At 42.8% G+C, this 18033-nt stretch overlaps 2 protein-coding genes across 2 annotated transcripts in view; one reads left to right on the top strand and one right to left on the bottom strand.

Annotated features, from left to right (window-relative positions):
- The window catches only part of LOC311020850 (uncharacterized protein), a 59346-nt gene extending 52788 nt beyond the window's left edge, over positions 1-6558 (bottom strand). Inside the window, exons 1-2 of the mRNA XM_084021080.1 lie at positions 5903-6558; positions 4039-5110 (exon numbers count right to left, since the gene is read on the bottom strand). Coding sequence (XP_083877206.1) covers positions 4039-5110; positions 5903-6127 — 1297 coding nt within the window. The 5' untranslated portion in view covers positions 6128-6558. The remainder of the gene's footprint in view (positions 1-4038; positions 5111-5902) is intronic.
- Positions 6559-10508: 3950 nt separating this feature from the next.
- LOC311020852 (heme-binding protein 2-like) lies at positions 10509-12968 on the top strand. Its single transcript, XM_084021083.1, has 4 exons — positions 10509-10668; positions 10737-10845; positions 11834-11993; positions 12567-12968. Exons 1-4 carry the CDS (start codon positions 10543-10545, stop codon positions 12742-12744), a joined length of 573 nt encoding a protein of 190 aa, XP_083877209.1. The 5' UTR covers positions 10509-10542; the 3' UTR covers positions 12745-12968.
- The last annotated feature ends 5065 nt before the right edge of the window (positions 12969-18033 follow it).

Below are 18033 nucleotides of genomic sequence, written 5' to 3'. Positions count from 1 at the left end.
TGCACAGTCTTGTTGAACAGGAAGGGGTCATCCCCAAACTGTTCCACAAAGTTGGGAGCATGGAATTGTCCAACATCTCTTGGTTTGCTGAAGCATTCAGAGTTCCTTTCACTGGAACTAAGGGGCCAAGCCCAGCTCCTGAAAAACACCCCCACACCATAATCCCCCTCCACCAAACTTTACACGTGGCACAATGCAGTCAGACAAGTACCGTTGTCCTGGCAACCGCCAAACCCAGACTCGTCCATCAGATTGCCAGATGGAGAAGTGTGATTCGTCCCTCCAGAGATTGTCTCCACTGCTCTAGAGTCCAGTGGCGGCGTGCTTTACACCACTGCATCCAACGCTTTGCATTGCACTTGCTGCTGTATGGCTTGGATATAGCTGATCGCCATGGAAACCCATTCCATGAAGCTCTCTACACTGTTCTTGAGCTAATCTGAAGGCCACATAAAGTTTGTAGCGATTGACTGCAGAAAGTTGGCAGAGACCTTATGATTCATGATAATTTTATCGAAGATTATTTGAATGTATATGTTTAACAAAATGTTGTGAAAAAACAAATGATTCCAGTATGTTCAACTACCATTTGAAAAGTTGTATGCATATTTTGATGATTATTGGATTTTCTTAAGCCATCTGTGCAACTGAGAAAAGAGTGTGAGAAGAGAATACTTGTGGCCACCATGCAATATGGCCTAAAACGCCACCCAGCCAACAACAAAGTGAAAGCCGTGAAAGCCTCACATCAATTTAACTAAATTAATTTTCACACACCTAAAATTAAGACGGAAATTTAAGATAAGCTATTGTAGCCCAACTACAAAGCTACTTCCTGAGCCACTTCCTGAGTTAGCTAACTACACTAGCTGCAGGGCTCCAGAGTGCGACCATTTTGGTCGCATATGATAATCATAAGCGCAGCATCTCTTTGTGTTCTCCTGATGGCATCGTGGTCTAAACCAATAAGAGACAGAGCTCGGGCGGGTCCTTGCCTCTGATTGGCTGTGGTCCTTTTCACTGCTGTAAATTGTGTCAGTTCGAAAAATGCGAGCGAGCTGAGCAGGTACTCTTGCGCGCTTCGATTTTCTTTGAAAATGAAGAGAGGCAGAAAGCCTCGCCCGAGACTAAGGCCCCGTACACACGGGGACAAACTTTTTTTCTGCGTTTTGCCTTGGCGTCGTTTCAAGAAAATCTGCGTCCACATGAATCCACTGAAAACGACTCAGCGCGCTGTAGTACATATTCCAGGCCCTTATGCGGCGCTGTTTCTGCTACAAAAATGCAGAAGAAGAGACGGAGCGTGACCGGATGTTTGCCGTTGCTATGGCAACACGTGAGAGTTACGGCTAATCTCCGCCCGACCACCCGATCAATAAACACCGATAAGATGACAATTTGGCCCGTATAAATAAAACCAACAATAAGCACCAACAGCCGTCACCCTAAGGACCTTGACGAGGCGTTGTCACACGTTGGGATGGATTAATTAGACAAATAAATGCTTACATTCATGGAAAGTTAGCTAGCGGTTGTTTGTTAGCATCATAATAAAGTAGCTTTTTCCCCGGAATATCGCCGCCCTCTCTCGGCTCCGTTTTTTTTTTTCATACAGCGGCCCTGATACGCCGACGTACAGACGAGCAGAATATCTGCTACGAGCACGGAGGCCGCCGTTGTTGTTGTTGTCCAAAAAGCATACTACATGCCGTGATAAGTGTGTTAATAAAGTGGCCCCTCATCCAGCTGCATTTCAGCGGCAGGCTGTATTAATCACGTCCGCTGAGGAATCTGAAATTATTATAAAATTCAACGTCGCATACAATATTGCAAAGGAGGAGTTGCCGTTCACCAAATTTAAGTCAGAAATTATTCTGATGAAAAAAAATGCAGACACTAAAGAACAAGACAGCTGAGGTTGGAAACGCCACGTACACGTCATTCATGACTGACGGCGACACAGACGTCTCTACGAAGGAGTGCGTTATTGTCTACTGTCGCGTTTTGCATAAAGGGAGTCCGGTCAACATGTTAATTGAACATGTCGAGGCGGAGCATGGACACGCACAGTGTTTGAAGGCCCACATTACAGCATGAGAGATCATGAATAGGAAATTGTATAGTAGCCTATTCCTAATATTATTATTAAAAATGAATAGCCTAAGTAAAAATATAATTAGGCTAGGCTAAGATCACATAAACAGTTTTCCATTTGCAATCTATAGGCTAGTGACCTGTATGATCTTTTTATTGTGCCACAAAGCAAGCATTTGCTGCGTTTGGGCATCAGTGTGCAGATTGGCTGGAGAAAACGGGTGCTCTGGGTGCTGATGGTGCTGCAGTTAACCTAGGCCATAAGGGGGTGTCATTATGTAAAAGGAGAGCGATAAAAAGGTGACTTTTTGGCGTTAAAGGCGACGCAATGAAAAATGTGGGTGCACCTAAATTTTGTGTTGGTGCACCTAAAAAAAAAAGTTAGGCGCACTAGTGCAACCAATGCAAAAAGTTAGTCTGGAGCCCTGAGCTGTCTCTTCATCTTTACACATTTCTTAAAAGCCTTGCCATCTTTTCTTGTTTTTTTTTGGAACCAGAAGTGACATGGGTAGGTGGAGCTAAGAACATCCAAATTCCAGAAGACATTTTAGGACTTGATTTTCAGGCAAAGGAAGGTACGAACTACGTTAAAATCCTTTTCCTTATCGGTCACAGGTGTTAGACAATGGAATGTGTTAGAAGACAAAGTAAAAAAAACACCAACACTGAGGGGCTTTAAGAAAAAGTATGTATATTCAACACTTGACCGGTACAGATTATTGCATGTGAGTTGATAAGGGTCTGGAGCACAAATCAGCAGGCAGGGTGCTGTGACGGGATGGGAGCATAACAAATGAACATTCTGTACCCAAACAATAAGCTGGACCTGAGAAACTTGTATGGACTTCAGCTCTCTGTACCACCTACTGCTGCAACATAGTATGTCAAATGTCACAAGTGTAAGAAAATGTTAAAATGCAATTGACAAGAAAAGACTATGATGTTCATTCTTTTATTTTTTATTTTATTATATATATTTTTTTTAATTATTATTCTTTGTTCTTTTTACTTTCTATTTTTTATTTTATTTTTATATTTTTGAATTTTATTATTATTATTTTTTTATTTTCTTTCTTTTCCCCCCTGTGGGTAGTGGGGGCGGGACTAGATAAGCCTCGGCTTCTCCCGCTTTCCCTTTCGGCCATGTGTATTCATGTTTACTGTGTGAGCAAGATGTGTGATGATGACTAAATGTACATGCCCGAAATAAACAAATAAATAAATAGGTGACCACAATGTTAGAATTCTTGAACTGAAAACACATTATGAAAGGGTTTAAATTCTAATAAGAAAAAACAGACAACTCCCAGACTGGACAATGCCATGGTAGAGACCTGTCAATCACAAGGTAGCCCCGCCGTAAAGCATACCGTGCTTTATGGTCTATTCGACTCTAAATGGACCATAATTTACTAAATTAACATCATGCTGTATTGAAGAAGACATGAAACTATAGATTTTCTCATAGATTATCTCGCAATCTTCTTTTTGCAACCAGATTCACCCCCTGATGGCCAGCAGAAAGAATGCAGCTTTAAGGCACTTCAGAGTTGGCTTGCCTCCTTTCCAAAGCTTTGCAAAAGCAACATATAACTTTATCTGTAAAGAAGAAATAACAAAAATATAACTCTGAAATGGTTTGGGTCTCTAATTCAACAGTACCAGAGAGTTCTGTTGGGTCAGTTAGGTGCTGATTTTATCCAGGTTCAGGTCTTGGTTTTAGGCCAGGGCAGAACTGTATGTTATGGGTCTCAAATGATGTAGTTTGCTAGAAGCTAGAGATGTGTAACTATAAAAAACACTGTAATTATCATTCTCTTTTCCATCATTTTAAAGCCAGATTACATTCTGGTATAACTTCCTGTAAGTGTAATGATGTACTTCTTCATGGGTCATGAATGAGTTGTGAATTGAAATAGAAGAAAAGAGTTACCCTCTGCCTACCGTTGTAGAGACTCTGGTGGTGGGGGGCCATCTCATCTCCAGCTGTCCTCCTCTGACTCCTGTCCCTGCCGGGGGAGCCACTGCTATACTTCACCTTGACATGCTCCACCCCGGGACTGTGCTGATAGTGATAGTGGTGCCGTATAGACTCTGGACTACCTACAATCACCCGCCCTTGCCTCAGGTGCTCAGGCGTCCCCATTGATGCCAGCTTGGCCTCAGGACTCCCGCAGCCTGCCCCCGCCATATTAACTGACCGGAGTCTCTGACTCAGCTCTGGACTGGACTTAGCAGTGCCCTTCCCAGAGCCTGGTGATGCCTGCCCTGTCATCACTAGTTGTTTGTGGGCTAGTAGGTCAGAACTGCAGGGTTTGGGATGGGGGTCACATGGCAGCCTGGTGGGAGACTTGCCGTGTTTCACTGTGCTGTGTCCCTGAAGACCACAAGGGTCCACATTGGTAAGGGACCCCCCGCGGGGGCGGCAGGACTGGGGGAAGGTGTGGTATTCTGGGGTGGAGCTGTGTCTCCTGCCTGTGGATTCACATACATCTCTCGGTTTGTGCTCTGAGGAGACACATCTGGATCCAGGGTTGGCGTTGGAACCAAGGGGAGGGGGTTTAAGGTGGGGGTTATCTGGACTATCTGTACTCCCCGTGCTGGAGGTGCTGCTGCCATCACCGACGTCCCGCAGCAGGCCAGGCGCTGGGACACCTCCACCCAGCTGAGACATGCTGCTCTGACTGTCAGTGGAGCTCCTTCGGCCAGGGCCTCCATGCCCACCCACACCTCCACCTCCTCCCCCTCCAGCAACAGCTGCAGCCCTCTCCTCCTCCAGCATGAGGCACACCTCCTTGAGCTCCAGGTTTTCCAGGATGACCTCCGCCTGCCGCTGCTCCAGCTCCTTCAGCTTCTGCAGGTAGATTGCCACCTCCTTCCTCATGAGGCCTGCGCTATAGCGGCCCAGACGCTGCCACTCCCGCGATACCCGCTTCCCCTTCTGCCGGTCGTCATCCAGGAAACAGCACAGGTCCCGCAGCTCCTGATTGTCCTCCTGCAGTTTCTGGTTCACGTCCTGGTTTACACACACACACACACACACACACACACACACACACACACACAGAAGCACAGTGAGGGATTACATGCACATTCCTGCTGGGATTGAGCATTTGATGAGTTAGAACATTGTCACCTCACCATCATGCAATTGTCTGTGTGAGGTGTTCCTTCAGCTAAAATAATGAAGTCCATCGACAGAAAATTAATCAACAATCAATTTATTCTTGTATAAAAACGGTCAAAAACTGAAAAAATATTCAGTTGACTATGATATAAAACAGAAACCCCTCCCATTAGAGAAGCAGAGAATAGTTGCCATGTTTGCATAAAATATGACTGAGATGGTTAATCTGTGAAGTATTTGCCAATAGATTTTTCCTTAATTCAATTGTAGTAGTTGATGAATGATTTCAGCTCTGAATTAAATGATTATTGTTGCTTTTTTCTTGACTATAAAACTGGGAACATTCCTAACATGATCTTTGCTACTCCAGCAAACATATTTCCCTATTTTTTTTTTACCAACATGGGGAAAATGTCTTCATTTTGTATATGCTAAGACAAATGCATTGACCAATGTTAAATTTTAAAATGAATATATTGGAAATCAATTCGCATCCATGTCGCATATGCAACAGGTTTTATGGATTTTATAACCTTAAATATTTAGTGATAATTTTCTAGCGGACAAGCTGTAAATGTGCCATATCCTACCAGGTTTCCTCTCTCACTGACTTATTCTTACTTTTAAAGGAGCCACCATTAAAACACCAGAGAGCCGGTTAAAACCTGTATCCCCTCTCACCTTTAAACTCCGTATCTCGTTGAGGTGCTGCTGGAGTCGCCGGTTCACCTCCCGCATCAGATTGCCGTGCTCCAGGATGGCGCTCCTCTTCCCCGCCTCTGCCCTCCGGAGCTGGCGCACCAGCTCCTCTCTGCCCCGCTTCAACAGTTCCTCGTCGGTTATTTGGGAGATGTCCTCCGCCGGACTCTCCGCGCTTGTGGGCGGCTGCTGCGCACCTTTCTCCATCCTTTTCAAACTACAGTGGAGGCTGGCGGTAAAAAAAAAAAAAAGTAGCCTACCGTGTTTGGTGAATTTCAGAACACCAAACCAAAACCCCAAATACACCTCGATCCACACCCTACTTCGGTTTCCCCCCACCCATCCTTCTTATGTCCGTGGAATTACATCGCGATGGTTGTGCCTGTTCCTCTCTCCCACGCTCATGCTGCAGCTCCGAGATCAGCCGGTGCTTTGCTGCGGCTATACCCTGCTGTTAGAGCATCAGTCCGCATGCTGCTGCGGCTACGGCTGAGCCCTTTGCGGCGGGGCGGTTCCTCTCCAGGTGCATGCCGGCCGCCTTTGCGCACTCCCGCTGCCCAGTGTGCACTATCACTGTCCGACTGCCGGGGAGGAGGGCAGGAGGGGGAGGAGGAGGAGCACCACAAGGGGAGGTTGCAGGTGCATAGCCGGAGAGCCGGGATGATAAAGTGCGTTAGTGTGGAGCACAATCTCATTTCTCTCACTGCTTCACCCGTGCTCTCTCTCTCCTCGCGCCTCTTTGTCTTGTTGCGCCATCTGCTGTATCTGTAAGGTAACAGCTCTATCTATCTATCTATCTATCTATCTATCTATCTATCTATCTATCTATCTATCTATCTATCTATCTATCTATCTATCTATCTATCTATCTATTAGGAAGCCAACTGTTACCTGCTACCAAATTGTACTCGCCAAAATAAATCCAAACCATCACAATATTAACTACTCAATAATATTGCAGCTCACTCCTGACGCAGCTCACTCCTGACCAAATAGCCACACTTAATACATCAATAACAGGGAATGACCTATCCACTGCCCTCAAACTCATGCCCACTAACAAATCACCAGGACCTGATGGCTTTCCTGCTGAGTTCTATACACATGTCTGGTCCATGCAACAGACTCATAACTGAAATAAAACAGAAAGCAAGGTTTTCAAAATACGTGAACGCAGCCACAATTTCACGGCTCTTTAAACCCAACAAAGATCCGTTAGACCCATCAAGCTACCGTTTCTCTCCTTAATGTGGATGTTAAAATCCTGACTAAAACTCCCGCTCACAGATTGGAAAAAGTCATCTCATCCATAATCCATCCTGATCAAACCACCTTCATCAAAGGCACACACTCATCCAATGACTTTTCCGGGTTATGAATTTTGGGTATTTTTTCTATGCTCTGTTTTGCCTGCTCTGTCTCTGCATGTTCCCAGTAGGTGGAGACTGGACGTTACAATGGTCCTGACTGGGAGTGACTGATTGACTGGGGCTGGCCATTTCCAAGATGGCCCTTCTCTCTCTCGCCCTCACTTTGGTAGACGCTGGCTGGCACACTTTAGTTTAATATTAGTTAGAAAGTTTGAGCTGTTCCTTTTTGTTTTCCTTTCCTGTCACCTTTTTGACTGATTGTAGTCGCCATCTCAGAAACGTAAAAGAGAAATAAACAATTACTTTTTTTCCCGAAAACCGATTTCCCGTGACTTCTTATGTTGTTTGTTGTCATAAGGTTTAATGTGGACTTGTAACACGGACACGTAACGTTCACCACAAAATTAGTCTTTATGCCGATGACCTTTTACCTTTTCTACTAAACTCATAGAAACATTCTCTGATACTGTTGTAATCCACCGTAAATTTGCAGCAATTCATTATGAATACTGTTTTATGCTGTTAAATTTCAGTTATCTACTGTTATTGTTAAATGACTGATTTAACTGTTAATATACATGTGAGGGATGATGAATCGATCCATCCATCATCTACCGCTTATCCTGTATTCAGGGTCGCGGGGGGGGGGGGGGGGGGCTGGAGCTGATCCCAGCTGTCATTGGGTGAAGGCAGGGTACACTCTGGACAGGTAACCAGTCTATCACAGGGCTGACATGTAGAGACAGACAACCATTCACTCTCACATTCACACCTACGGGACATTTAGAGCCATCAATTAACCTATCTCCATCCTGCATGTCTTTGGACTGTGGGAGGAAGCCGGAGAACCCGGAGAGAACCCACGCTTACACGGGGAGAACATGCAAACTCCACACAGAAGGAACCCGGGCCGACCCGGGAATCGAACCCGGGACCCTCTCGCTGTGAGGCAACAGTGCTACCCACTACACCACCATGCAGCCCTGAGGGATGGATATTTAACAATATTTTATAATTATTATAAAATACAGTAGGATACTGTTGTAAATCCACCGTAAATATACAGCAATTCGTTACAGTGTAGGATCACTGTTACACAGAGCCGTTTCTTGCTCGAAGCGGACTATGTGGGTGCATAGGGCCCCTGCAGCCACTAGGGGTCCCCCAAGCTGCATCCTTCTGCCAACAGGTATGACGGGAAGACTGATAGATGCACATGATGTCATGATAGTGGTATAGCGGTAGAAGAGATTGGGTCATAGCGTGTCCTCATTTGCACAGTGGTATAGTATGACGTCCTACACCAAGTTAAACATGTTAGCAAGCTCCTGCAGTCTGCCACAATGCTGCTTGGCAGTTGACCTCCTCACAAAGGCAACACATCACTTACAAGTTATAGAGACACTTACTTTGCTGCAGCTCAGGATACTGCTTAAGAAGACATGTGTGAGGAAACGAACGTGGAGGCTGTGCTGAAAGTGAAGAAACTAAGAAGCACAAAAAACACTTTGCCTATCAAGCCCCAGACGAGCCTGACAGGTTCTATCAGCACACACAGCTGACGACTTCCCAGCTAAATGAAGTGATGTGATGGAGACTAACTCGTCTGTTCAGCTTCATACTGCAGCTGCTGATAAATGATGATTTAACATGTTTGTTCATCAGGTTATTGTTGCAGCTGGGTGGATTAATCAAGTGTAGCGTTAGTTCTGGCAGGCCACGACGTCAAGCTCTAAATCAGCAGCAACAGCGTAGCTGTCAAAACCGAGGAGATCAGCTGACGGCTCAGCTGACTCCCCGTGCTCGCTTCCTATTGGGAAATTGCATTCAGAGCGCGCTATTTAAACTGCTCTAGCCTGACCTCCCTCGTTGCTTCCTCTGCCGGCGTTTCCAACCCACCTCCACCCCAGCTCCTCCCGTCATCTGTTATGTACCTTACCATTGTTCTTGTTGGTTGCTCTGCTCTGTCTGGGGTTTTTCTTTGCTGCTATGCTCCCTGCTTATGCCGTTAATGATGGCTCATGAAGGGCAGGAAGGTGCTCTTCCTGCCTCAGGCTTTCCACGCAAGCGCGTGGAAGAGCAGGGAGTCCCAGAACAGTACCATACCGCCAAATGAAACTTGTGCAAATAAATAAAGATTATTTTTGACAAAGTGGTCCTGACTGAATTTGGCTCCATGGTGAGAAGTTAACGTTGCACTGCTGCAGTGGTGTCGGTGCCATTGTATCTTAGTAGGTTTATGAGGCTGTGTGATTATTGATGGTTCCATCTTTGTTTTTTCAAACTCGGACGTCCCATCCAGAGAGCCAACAGCGTTAATGTGATAAAACAAAATGTATGCGACAATTCCACAAATGAATCTTTTTTTTGTTTAAAGTCACCAATTAATCATCATCAATTGTCCTATCAATACACATGGTGGACACACGGGCAAATAGACATAATAATGGTATAATAGTAACCAAAAAACACATTATTAATCATTTGTTAGATTAGATAGGTTCACACCTATCTATGCCTAAATTACTTTCCACAACAATTACAATGTTAGTGATGGTGAACAAAATCCACAGTCTCATAAATGTCTTGTACAGTCCAGCTGAAGTGAATGTGTCGAAATGAGACGAAATGAACTGCAATTTATTTTTAGCGCTACATTTCTGCTTATTAATGTGAAAAGGTTGCAGACAACATTTGTCCTTATTATCACCATGTCACCACAATACGTTAATTGTTTGTTTTAGTCCCATCAGTGATCTGTAAGTTGCAGAAACATACTGCTCTCCTCATTTCTCCATTCCGATCCTCGTCATCGCCTCGCTACTCTCCGGCTTGTGACCCCGAGATCTCAACGCTCTATTTAGAAGCAGTCTCGCTTGCTGTGCTATGAGGCATTACTGCTATATCTCTGTGACATATAAAAGAGGCATGGCTGGCTTAGTCTCAAACCATGGAAGGACTCTAATGTAACTCTTCTTTGTGTGTTCATAAGTTGTAGCTATTTAAGTTGATGAAAAATTCAGCCCTTCGTCATTTGTGTCACGTAAGGCTCTGTTTATCAAGGACATCAAGTATCTGTCCTGAAAAGAAATGCAGTCTCTGAAAGCATGTGTGACCGCGACACGATGAGGTGAACAACATGGGAATGCCTGTGTGACCTGATGAACCGGTCAGGTGAGTCGTGAGACGCGTCATTCAGGTGAAATGAGCAGGAGAGCGTCTGCAGGAGTTACTTTGAGAAGAGTCTGGACGATGGAGCTGCTACTGCTGCGTCTGGTTCTGGTCCCGGTGCTGCTCTGTGGGGGACAGCCTGAGCAAAGTCCTGACTTTTGCCATGACAAACAATGCCTTCGATACAAACTGGTCGAGAAGCATGAGGTAGATATGCACACAGCATTGGGATGCATTTTAAGAGTATATAGAAAAACAGTTTCTGTTGTCTGCAGGACTATGAAGTGCGTGAATACGGAGACGCTAAATGGCTGACTACCCAGATGAAGAGCCCGGTGTCCAGTGAATTAATAAGTGGCAATTCAAGGCTGAAGAAAGAAGCAGGTACGTCAGGGTGAAACCACAACTTACAACAATACAGTTTGGTTTTGCTATGTGACTATCTCATTTGATATAGCAGAGAATAGCAGTTTTTTAATGGTCGTTAATAAAGAAGTTTATTTTACTGAAGATCAAAGTATCAGGTGAGACATTTCCCAGCATAGTGATTGACTAACTACTGGATTACCGTCTGAACCAAACTATTATGTTTGCTTTCACTTGTACCTGCCAAGGGTGAGATTTAATCAGCAGGGAAGAACAAAATGGCTGAGAATTGCTGGGCAGTGAAATGAAGTCATCGTGATGGATCGATGTACAGCACAACAAAGTCAATGAACTTTGACCTCTCAGAAATTTTGAAAATAGAATTGTCTCCAAGACATGTTTGTATTTGTAGCTGTTTTGCTTTCAGCAAATGTGAAATGTGTAGTTTTGTCTTGAATCAACACATAAATAATGTACGTTGTATATGTTTCTGCAAACCACGGATTTATTAGCTGTGTTGCAAGTCAGCATCCGTCCTTTGGAGGCTGCATTTGAAGATCAAATACGTCACAACGGCTCAGACAAGAAGTGCATTGCACACCGCTGACAATTGGATTTTAATAAACATGTCACAGAATACACTCTCTCAGGCTGAATATATCATGAAGTAAATCCTCCACCATAATATAAAATAAAAAGAATAAATTACTCTTTGATGCTCTTTCTTGTTAACCACAGTTCAAACAAACACTAGATTTTTCCTGTGTGAAACCAAAAATAAACGCATCTTGTTGTTGTGAGAAAGTCCATTTGAGTAATACGAGGCTGACAGGAAATCTATATGAAATGTATATTTGGTTCAGAAACATCAACATTCAACATGTCCGTGGTTTACAGGATCATACAAAAGTGTTTTGTTTTTTTTAAATCAGTTTTGCCTCCAGGATTGTTCCGTGTTTTATAATTGCCAACAATATGACAAAGCACTGTGTGGTTTGTAACACAGGCACTTGCAAGCCCAAGCTCGACGCCTGGCCAGTGCTGATCAACGTCATAAATGGCAATGAATTCTTCCTATCCTGGTATGTCCCTGAGGGCACAGCATGTAAAATCCAGGATGCATCAGTCACACTGGAAGAAACACCTGGAGTCACTGTCTATGTCAGGTGAACAATACCTACTTTTATCTCTCACTTCATAGTTATCTGGTATTATTTTTTAAATAAGATTAAGATTTTTTTTTTAGGCATAGACGCCTTTATTTGCAGTGGACAGATAGGAAACGTAGGAGAGAGGGGGGGGGGGGGGGGGGGGGGGGGGTGACATGCAGTAAAGGACCTCCATCTGAGATTCAAACCGGGTTCGGCTGCATATGTACGTTTGTACATGGCATGCACTCTAACCACTCCGCCAACTGTGCACCTTATCTTATCAATTATACAACACTTTAATGAGGTAGCACATAAACAGTTCACAAGCTTCCAAATAATAATGAATCAAAACAGATTTAAAGATTGAAATTCGATTTGATTTGATTTACTGCAACTAAGAATCCACACGCTTCATGCTATTATGCCTGGGCTAAGTGATATCAGCAATGTATACATTTTTTTTAAAAAGCTGGAAGAGAAGGTTGATGCAGAAAAAACACACCAGCCTAAAGCTCAGTGAATGATACTGTTGTCAAAGTATTTTATATCTGAAACATCATGATTAAAATGTCATTGTTTCCATGAAAGGAGCTACAAAGGCACTCCAAGCATCGAGCGGGCTCAACGGAACGCACAGTTACTCCGTGATGCTTTGCCTGAAGCTGAGAAAACTGATGCAGATGCACACGCCTTCACTTGGGCTGGCTATAACTCCTACCTTGATCTGCCTTTCAACAATGAGATCTGGATCAGGAAAACCCAGTAAACCGTACATCATGTAATCCTCTAAATCCAGATCTTCAATGTTACACGTTTAAGTTAGCAACATATTCTGTAACCTGTTAAATGAAGCAGACAGACTCTCGAAGTTTCTCTTGCACGCTGAAAACTGGTTTCAGGAATGTTGTGGGATTTGCTTTTGCTTATGAGATATTTGATATATCTGATCATTCTTCCACGCATAGACAAACAATAAACAGCTGGCAGACATTTGTGTGCACGTGTTGATAATGTCATAAGGTATCGACGTCCTATTTCCTGCAGTTTAAAGCAGTCTGTTATCTATTGTTTGTGGAAGGGGATTGTTAATATGATCTCAAAAGTAAATAGGCAAAGTATAGGATTATTCTCCAGACCACCACGGTAGTGCAGCCCGCAAGAAACACAGAGCAATTGAAAAATGTTTTGCAAGCTTTCAGAAATTCCTACAGTAGTACAGATCTTGAATGCAACACTCCACTTACCTGAGCAACATTCAACCCACAATGTAATTTTTCCGTCGTAATCACGGCTGTGATGGACTGTTTCTAAAGAACTTTGGTTTGCAGCTCAACTCCTTGAGGGTATTTAGCAGACGTTTTTTTGTCCAAAGTGACTTACAATAAGTACATTTGTCGAAAGAAAGAAACCACAACATATCATTGCCGATAAAGTAAGAGCTAAAAAATATAAACAAGTGTTAGGTCCTCATCTGAGTAAAGTAGTAGCTGTTCAGCAAAACATACCTTAAGAGCAACAGTGCTATGATCAAAGTGCTAGTATAGGTAAGGACATAGAAGTGGAATATTAGTGGGTCATGCTATGTAGAGTCGAGGTGAAGTCTGAACAGGTGAGTCTTGAGCCTTTTTCGGAAGATGGACTCTGCTGTCCTGACATTGGTCGGGAGTTTGTTCCACCACTGAGGACCAGGGTTCTGGATATGATTTTTCATGAGTACTTAAACACAGAACACAAATATTATGCAACAAAATATTTTCCACAATGATGTGATTCTGTATACAGTTGACCTGCTATGTCCCCCTAAAGGTCCCCTGTCCCCACACATCAACCTAATGATCTTTACTATGGAAGATGAGGCTCAGAGTGCGATACCTCATATTAAACACTAGATGGTGATCTACGTGTGGTTATCTATGGAAGCAAATCTGTTCCATAATTCAAATTAAAATGGATTAACAGAAATGCTTTTTCATTTTCAGAATATAGCTGCATTTTTTGACTCATAAATAAAATGAGTAATAAATAATCCAAACTGCATTTTCATTTTCTTCTTCAAGACTGCTCATTGTGTAACTTAATTAAAATGAAAAAGAAAAGGACATTTAAGATTTCATTTTCCAAAAGATGCCCCAGCAAATAGGTACCAAAATTCAATTTGAAATGTCAAATTTGAAAATTAAAATGCATTAGCAGAAAGGCTTTTGCATTTCAAGGTCATAGCTGCGTTATTTGACTCATAAATAAAATTAGTAATAAATAATCCAAACTGCATTTTCATTTTCTTATCAAGGCTGCTCATTCTGTGACACAACTAAAAAGAACATTGCTTTTTCGTTTTCATGCCCGCCCCCCGCAAAAAAGGTAACATAATTCAATGTGGATTTGCAATCCCAAGCGGCGCAGGAGAGTGACGTCAGTGGCAGTTCTTCTCCTTCCGTGTTGGTTGGGCTCACCTGCACAGGGTCTGCAGCCTTTGGAGGACCCAGCCTTCGCGGTCTACGGAGGCAACACCTTCCTCGCAAAAGGAGAGGCGGCTGCGGCGACACCGGCGGCTTGTTTATCTCCGGCTGGGAGAGCCGTGGGGAGGAAACGTTAAAGCTGTTTTTTTTTAACCCATATTAATGTTCATACATAGCTAGCGTAGTACGTGGTAATTAATATACCCGTTAATAAATGATACCGCTAAGTGACGACCCATATTAAGTATAGATTGACATGGATAATGTCATTTAACCATAAGACTTAATACAGGGTTCGTACCGGTGCTTAAAATGTAAAATCTTTGAAAATGCTGTAATTTTAATGCTGTTTTTCAAGGTCCGAAAAGTGCTTGAATTTTAGTTTAAATGCTTGGCTTATAAAGTGATTGAATTGAATAGTAAAATGTGTACGAACCCTGTAAATAACCCTGACTTAATTCAATATTTTATTCTTGCCTCTCTTTTAAACATTTTAGTGACATGGCATCCGTCGATTGCATCAGCCCTGCAAACCCCGATGATGGACGATGTGGTGGACAGTGGAGACATGCATCCCACAACCCCCACCTTCCAGATGATGTCCCACTCAGAGCCAGAAGAGTCCAGGGTCCTTATTGTGGCATCCCATCCAGTCCAGCAGCACCACCAGGGACTCCTGCTCAGTCAATACTGTATATATGGTCTCTGTAAATAGTTATTTCTGCTGATCTTTTGTAAATAGTTCTACATGTTAAGAACACCCACTTGTCAATAGTTATTGTAACTTTGTAAATATTTGTTAATTACACAAAAAATAAATTATTTTCTTGTCACTGAAAAGCAGTTCAAAAGTTGACTTTAGTTGTAAATAAGAAATGGAACAGATAATGTTACAAGGTTATAAGATTTTAATTTAACTATATACAATATTTGGAAAAGAAAATGGAACAATACAATATTTTTAATTAACAATTTAAATTACAAATCAACACATCCACCACCCCCAAAAAATTCAACGCCTCCCAACCATTCTCTCCAATAAACTAAAAAGTCTCTCCATCCTCTCTCTGCTCTCTTTTTCTCTCGTTTCCTCGCTCTCCCTCTGTAACTTCATGTCCTCCCTGATCAAATCCTGCAAGTCATCCGTTTTCCTCGTTCTTGCTGCTGTCGGTGGCCCTGTGTTCTTGGCCTCAACAGGTGGTCGTTTTCATCCCGGACCCGGAGTTTGATCAAATCCTCAAAGCTGAGTCAAGGGCTGATTATGCTTCCGCGTAGTGATAACGCAACGGCAACGGCCACGCAGTTGCTTGGAGACCGTGATGGTTCTGCGTTGGGTTTACGTGTTGAAATGCAATTCAAAGCCACACCGGTAAAGGGCGCTATGGTTTTTGTAAAGACTGACCGACCGACCGAGACTCTTGGCGTATATCATCGTAAGCTTCGTTATAGCCTATTTGTTTACTTTCCGGCTTTAAACGTCCACAATTTTTCAGAACTTGGTGTTTTATTTCTTTGTGCAAAAGCGAGAAGGTGCAAACAATAAAACGAGGTGAAAACAATAAAAGTAGCCTTTTAAAAGTTTAAATGGCGGTGTTTATGAGTGGAAACCGGATAGCGGTCTCCAGCGGATGTAGTTAGCGGACCAATCACAGCCAAAGCCGCTGCGTTGGTGTTGCGTCGCCTCGACGCGCGTCTGGGATTTTTGGGAGGTACACGTCAGGCCCTTGCGTTGGACGTAAGGGGGTCCGCAAGGACGTAAGGGGTCCGCAAGGACGTAAGGGGTCCGCAAGCCCCCTTGCGTTGTGTCGAAGCGGAAGCATAATTCAGCCTTTACGTCCAACGCAAGGGCCTGACGTGTGCCTCCCAAAAATCCTAGACGCGCGTCGAGGCATAATCAGGGCTTCAGTCTGCTCCTTGCTCTCTACAACAAAACGACATGTAAAGCACATTTCCTGTTATGTCAACATGCAAAATGATTGTACGATATAATAACGATATCAACAGTAATAATGATCCTAAGGTTAGCTCTGTATTCAATCCAAACGTTTACAGTTTTACAACCTAGAAATACAGCGGGGCTCACAACCCAGCGTTAACGTCATATATTCAGCTGCGAGAGGAGCGAACTGTAGCCTACACAACTTACGACGAGAACAAATTAACTGAACAGCTCCACGGTTACAATAAGACATAAGTTACCATCAGAGCTTGTAACATTTGAAAGTGAAGGGTTTTAGGCTTACGTTACGTTTAAAGGCTAACGTTAACTGAGCTCCTCGTATCAACAGCCTAAAGCTACATCACGTAGCTGGCCCTACACTCCGGTGGCTACACGTATTAGCATTTTTAACTTCACGCATTTTAACACTCAAATGTGTTTTAAGGCCCCTTGAACGTCCGACGTTAAGCAAAAACCTGTTACTTACATTTAAATGTGTATTCGGCACTGCTGCCGGTGCCGCTGCTGCTGCCGTCTTTGGCCGCCATTGTTGGTTGAACAGCGGTGTCAGACTGGGGGCTGAAGGAGAAGAACTGCCACTGACGTCACTCTCCTGCGCCGCTTGGGATTGCGAATCCAAATTGAATTATGTTACCTTTTTTGCGGGGGGCGGGCATGAAAACGAAAAAGCAATGTCCTCTTTGTTTTCCTTTAAGTTGTGTCACAGAATGAGCAGTCTTGATAAGAAAATGAAAATGCAGTTTGGATTATTTATTACTAATTTTATTTATGAGTCAAATAACGCAGCTATGACCTTGAAATGCAAAAGCCTTTCTGCTAATGCATTTTAATTTTCAAATTTGACATTTCAAATTGAATTTTGGTACCTATTTGCTGGGGCATCTTTTGAAAATTAAATCTTAAATGTCCTTTTCTTTTTCATTTTAATTATGTTACACAATGAGCAGTCTTGAAGAAGAAAATGAAAATGCAGTTTGGATTATTTATTACTAATTTTATTTCTGAGTCAAATAACGCAGCTATGACCTTGAAATGCAAAAGCCTTTCTGCTAATGCATTTTAATTTTCAAATTTGACATTTAAAATTTAATTTTGGTACCTATTTGCTGGGGCATCTTTTAAAAATGAAATCTTAAATGTCCTTTTCTTTTTCATTTCGATTAAGTTACACAATGAGCAGTCTTGAAGAAGAAAATGAAAATCCAGTTTGGATTATTTATTACTCATTTTATTTATGAGTCAAAAAATGCAGCTATATTCTGAAAATGAAAAAGCATTTCTGTTAATCCATTTTAATTTGAATTATGGAACAGATTCGCTTCCATAGTTAACCTGGTGAAGCCCAAAAAGGATGGATTTGATTTTCCATCCATCCATCCATCCATCCATCCATCCATGTATTTCTTTACTATGTTGAAAAGTATTTTACTGAAGATAATATTTCAATTAATATTGCACATCCGTTTAAGCGCATGCTGTTTGTGAATCCTGAGATGAGTTGAATGAAATCCTACCAAATCATCTCCCTCTTGCTTCTCCCCGTCTCTCCACCAGACATTAAAATGGCCACACATTTTTGTGATTTTGAAAAAAAACAACATATTTTGTCCACTGAGGTGTTGTGTTGAAATATGCA

Source organism: Eutrigla gurnardus (genome assembly GCF_963514095.1).
Source record: "Eutrigla gurnardus genome assembly, chromosome: 11".
In the NCBI taxonomy this organism is placed as follows: domain Eukaryota; kingdom Metazoa; phylum Chordata; class Actinopteri; order Perciformes; family Triglidae; genus Eutrigla; species Eutrigla gurnardus.
Note: the sequence above shows the minus strand (reverse complement) of the source record. Positions and strands in the feature narration are given on the sequence as shown.

Coding starts and splice junctions, on each gene's coding strand:
- LOC311020852 (XM_084021083.1), top strand. CDS start 10,543: ATGGAGCTGCTACTGCTGCGTCTGGTTCTGGTCCCGGTGCTGCTCTGT. Junction 10,669..10,736: donor AACTGGTCGAGAAGCATGAG/GTAGATATGCAC, acceptor TGTTGTCTGCAG/GACTATGAAGTGCGTGAATA. Junction 11,994..12,566: donor GGAGTCACTGTCTATGTCAG/GTGAACAATACC, acceptor TTTCCATGAAAG/GAGCTACAAAGGCACTCCAA.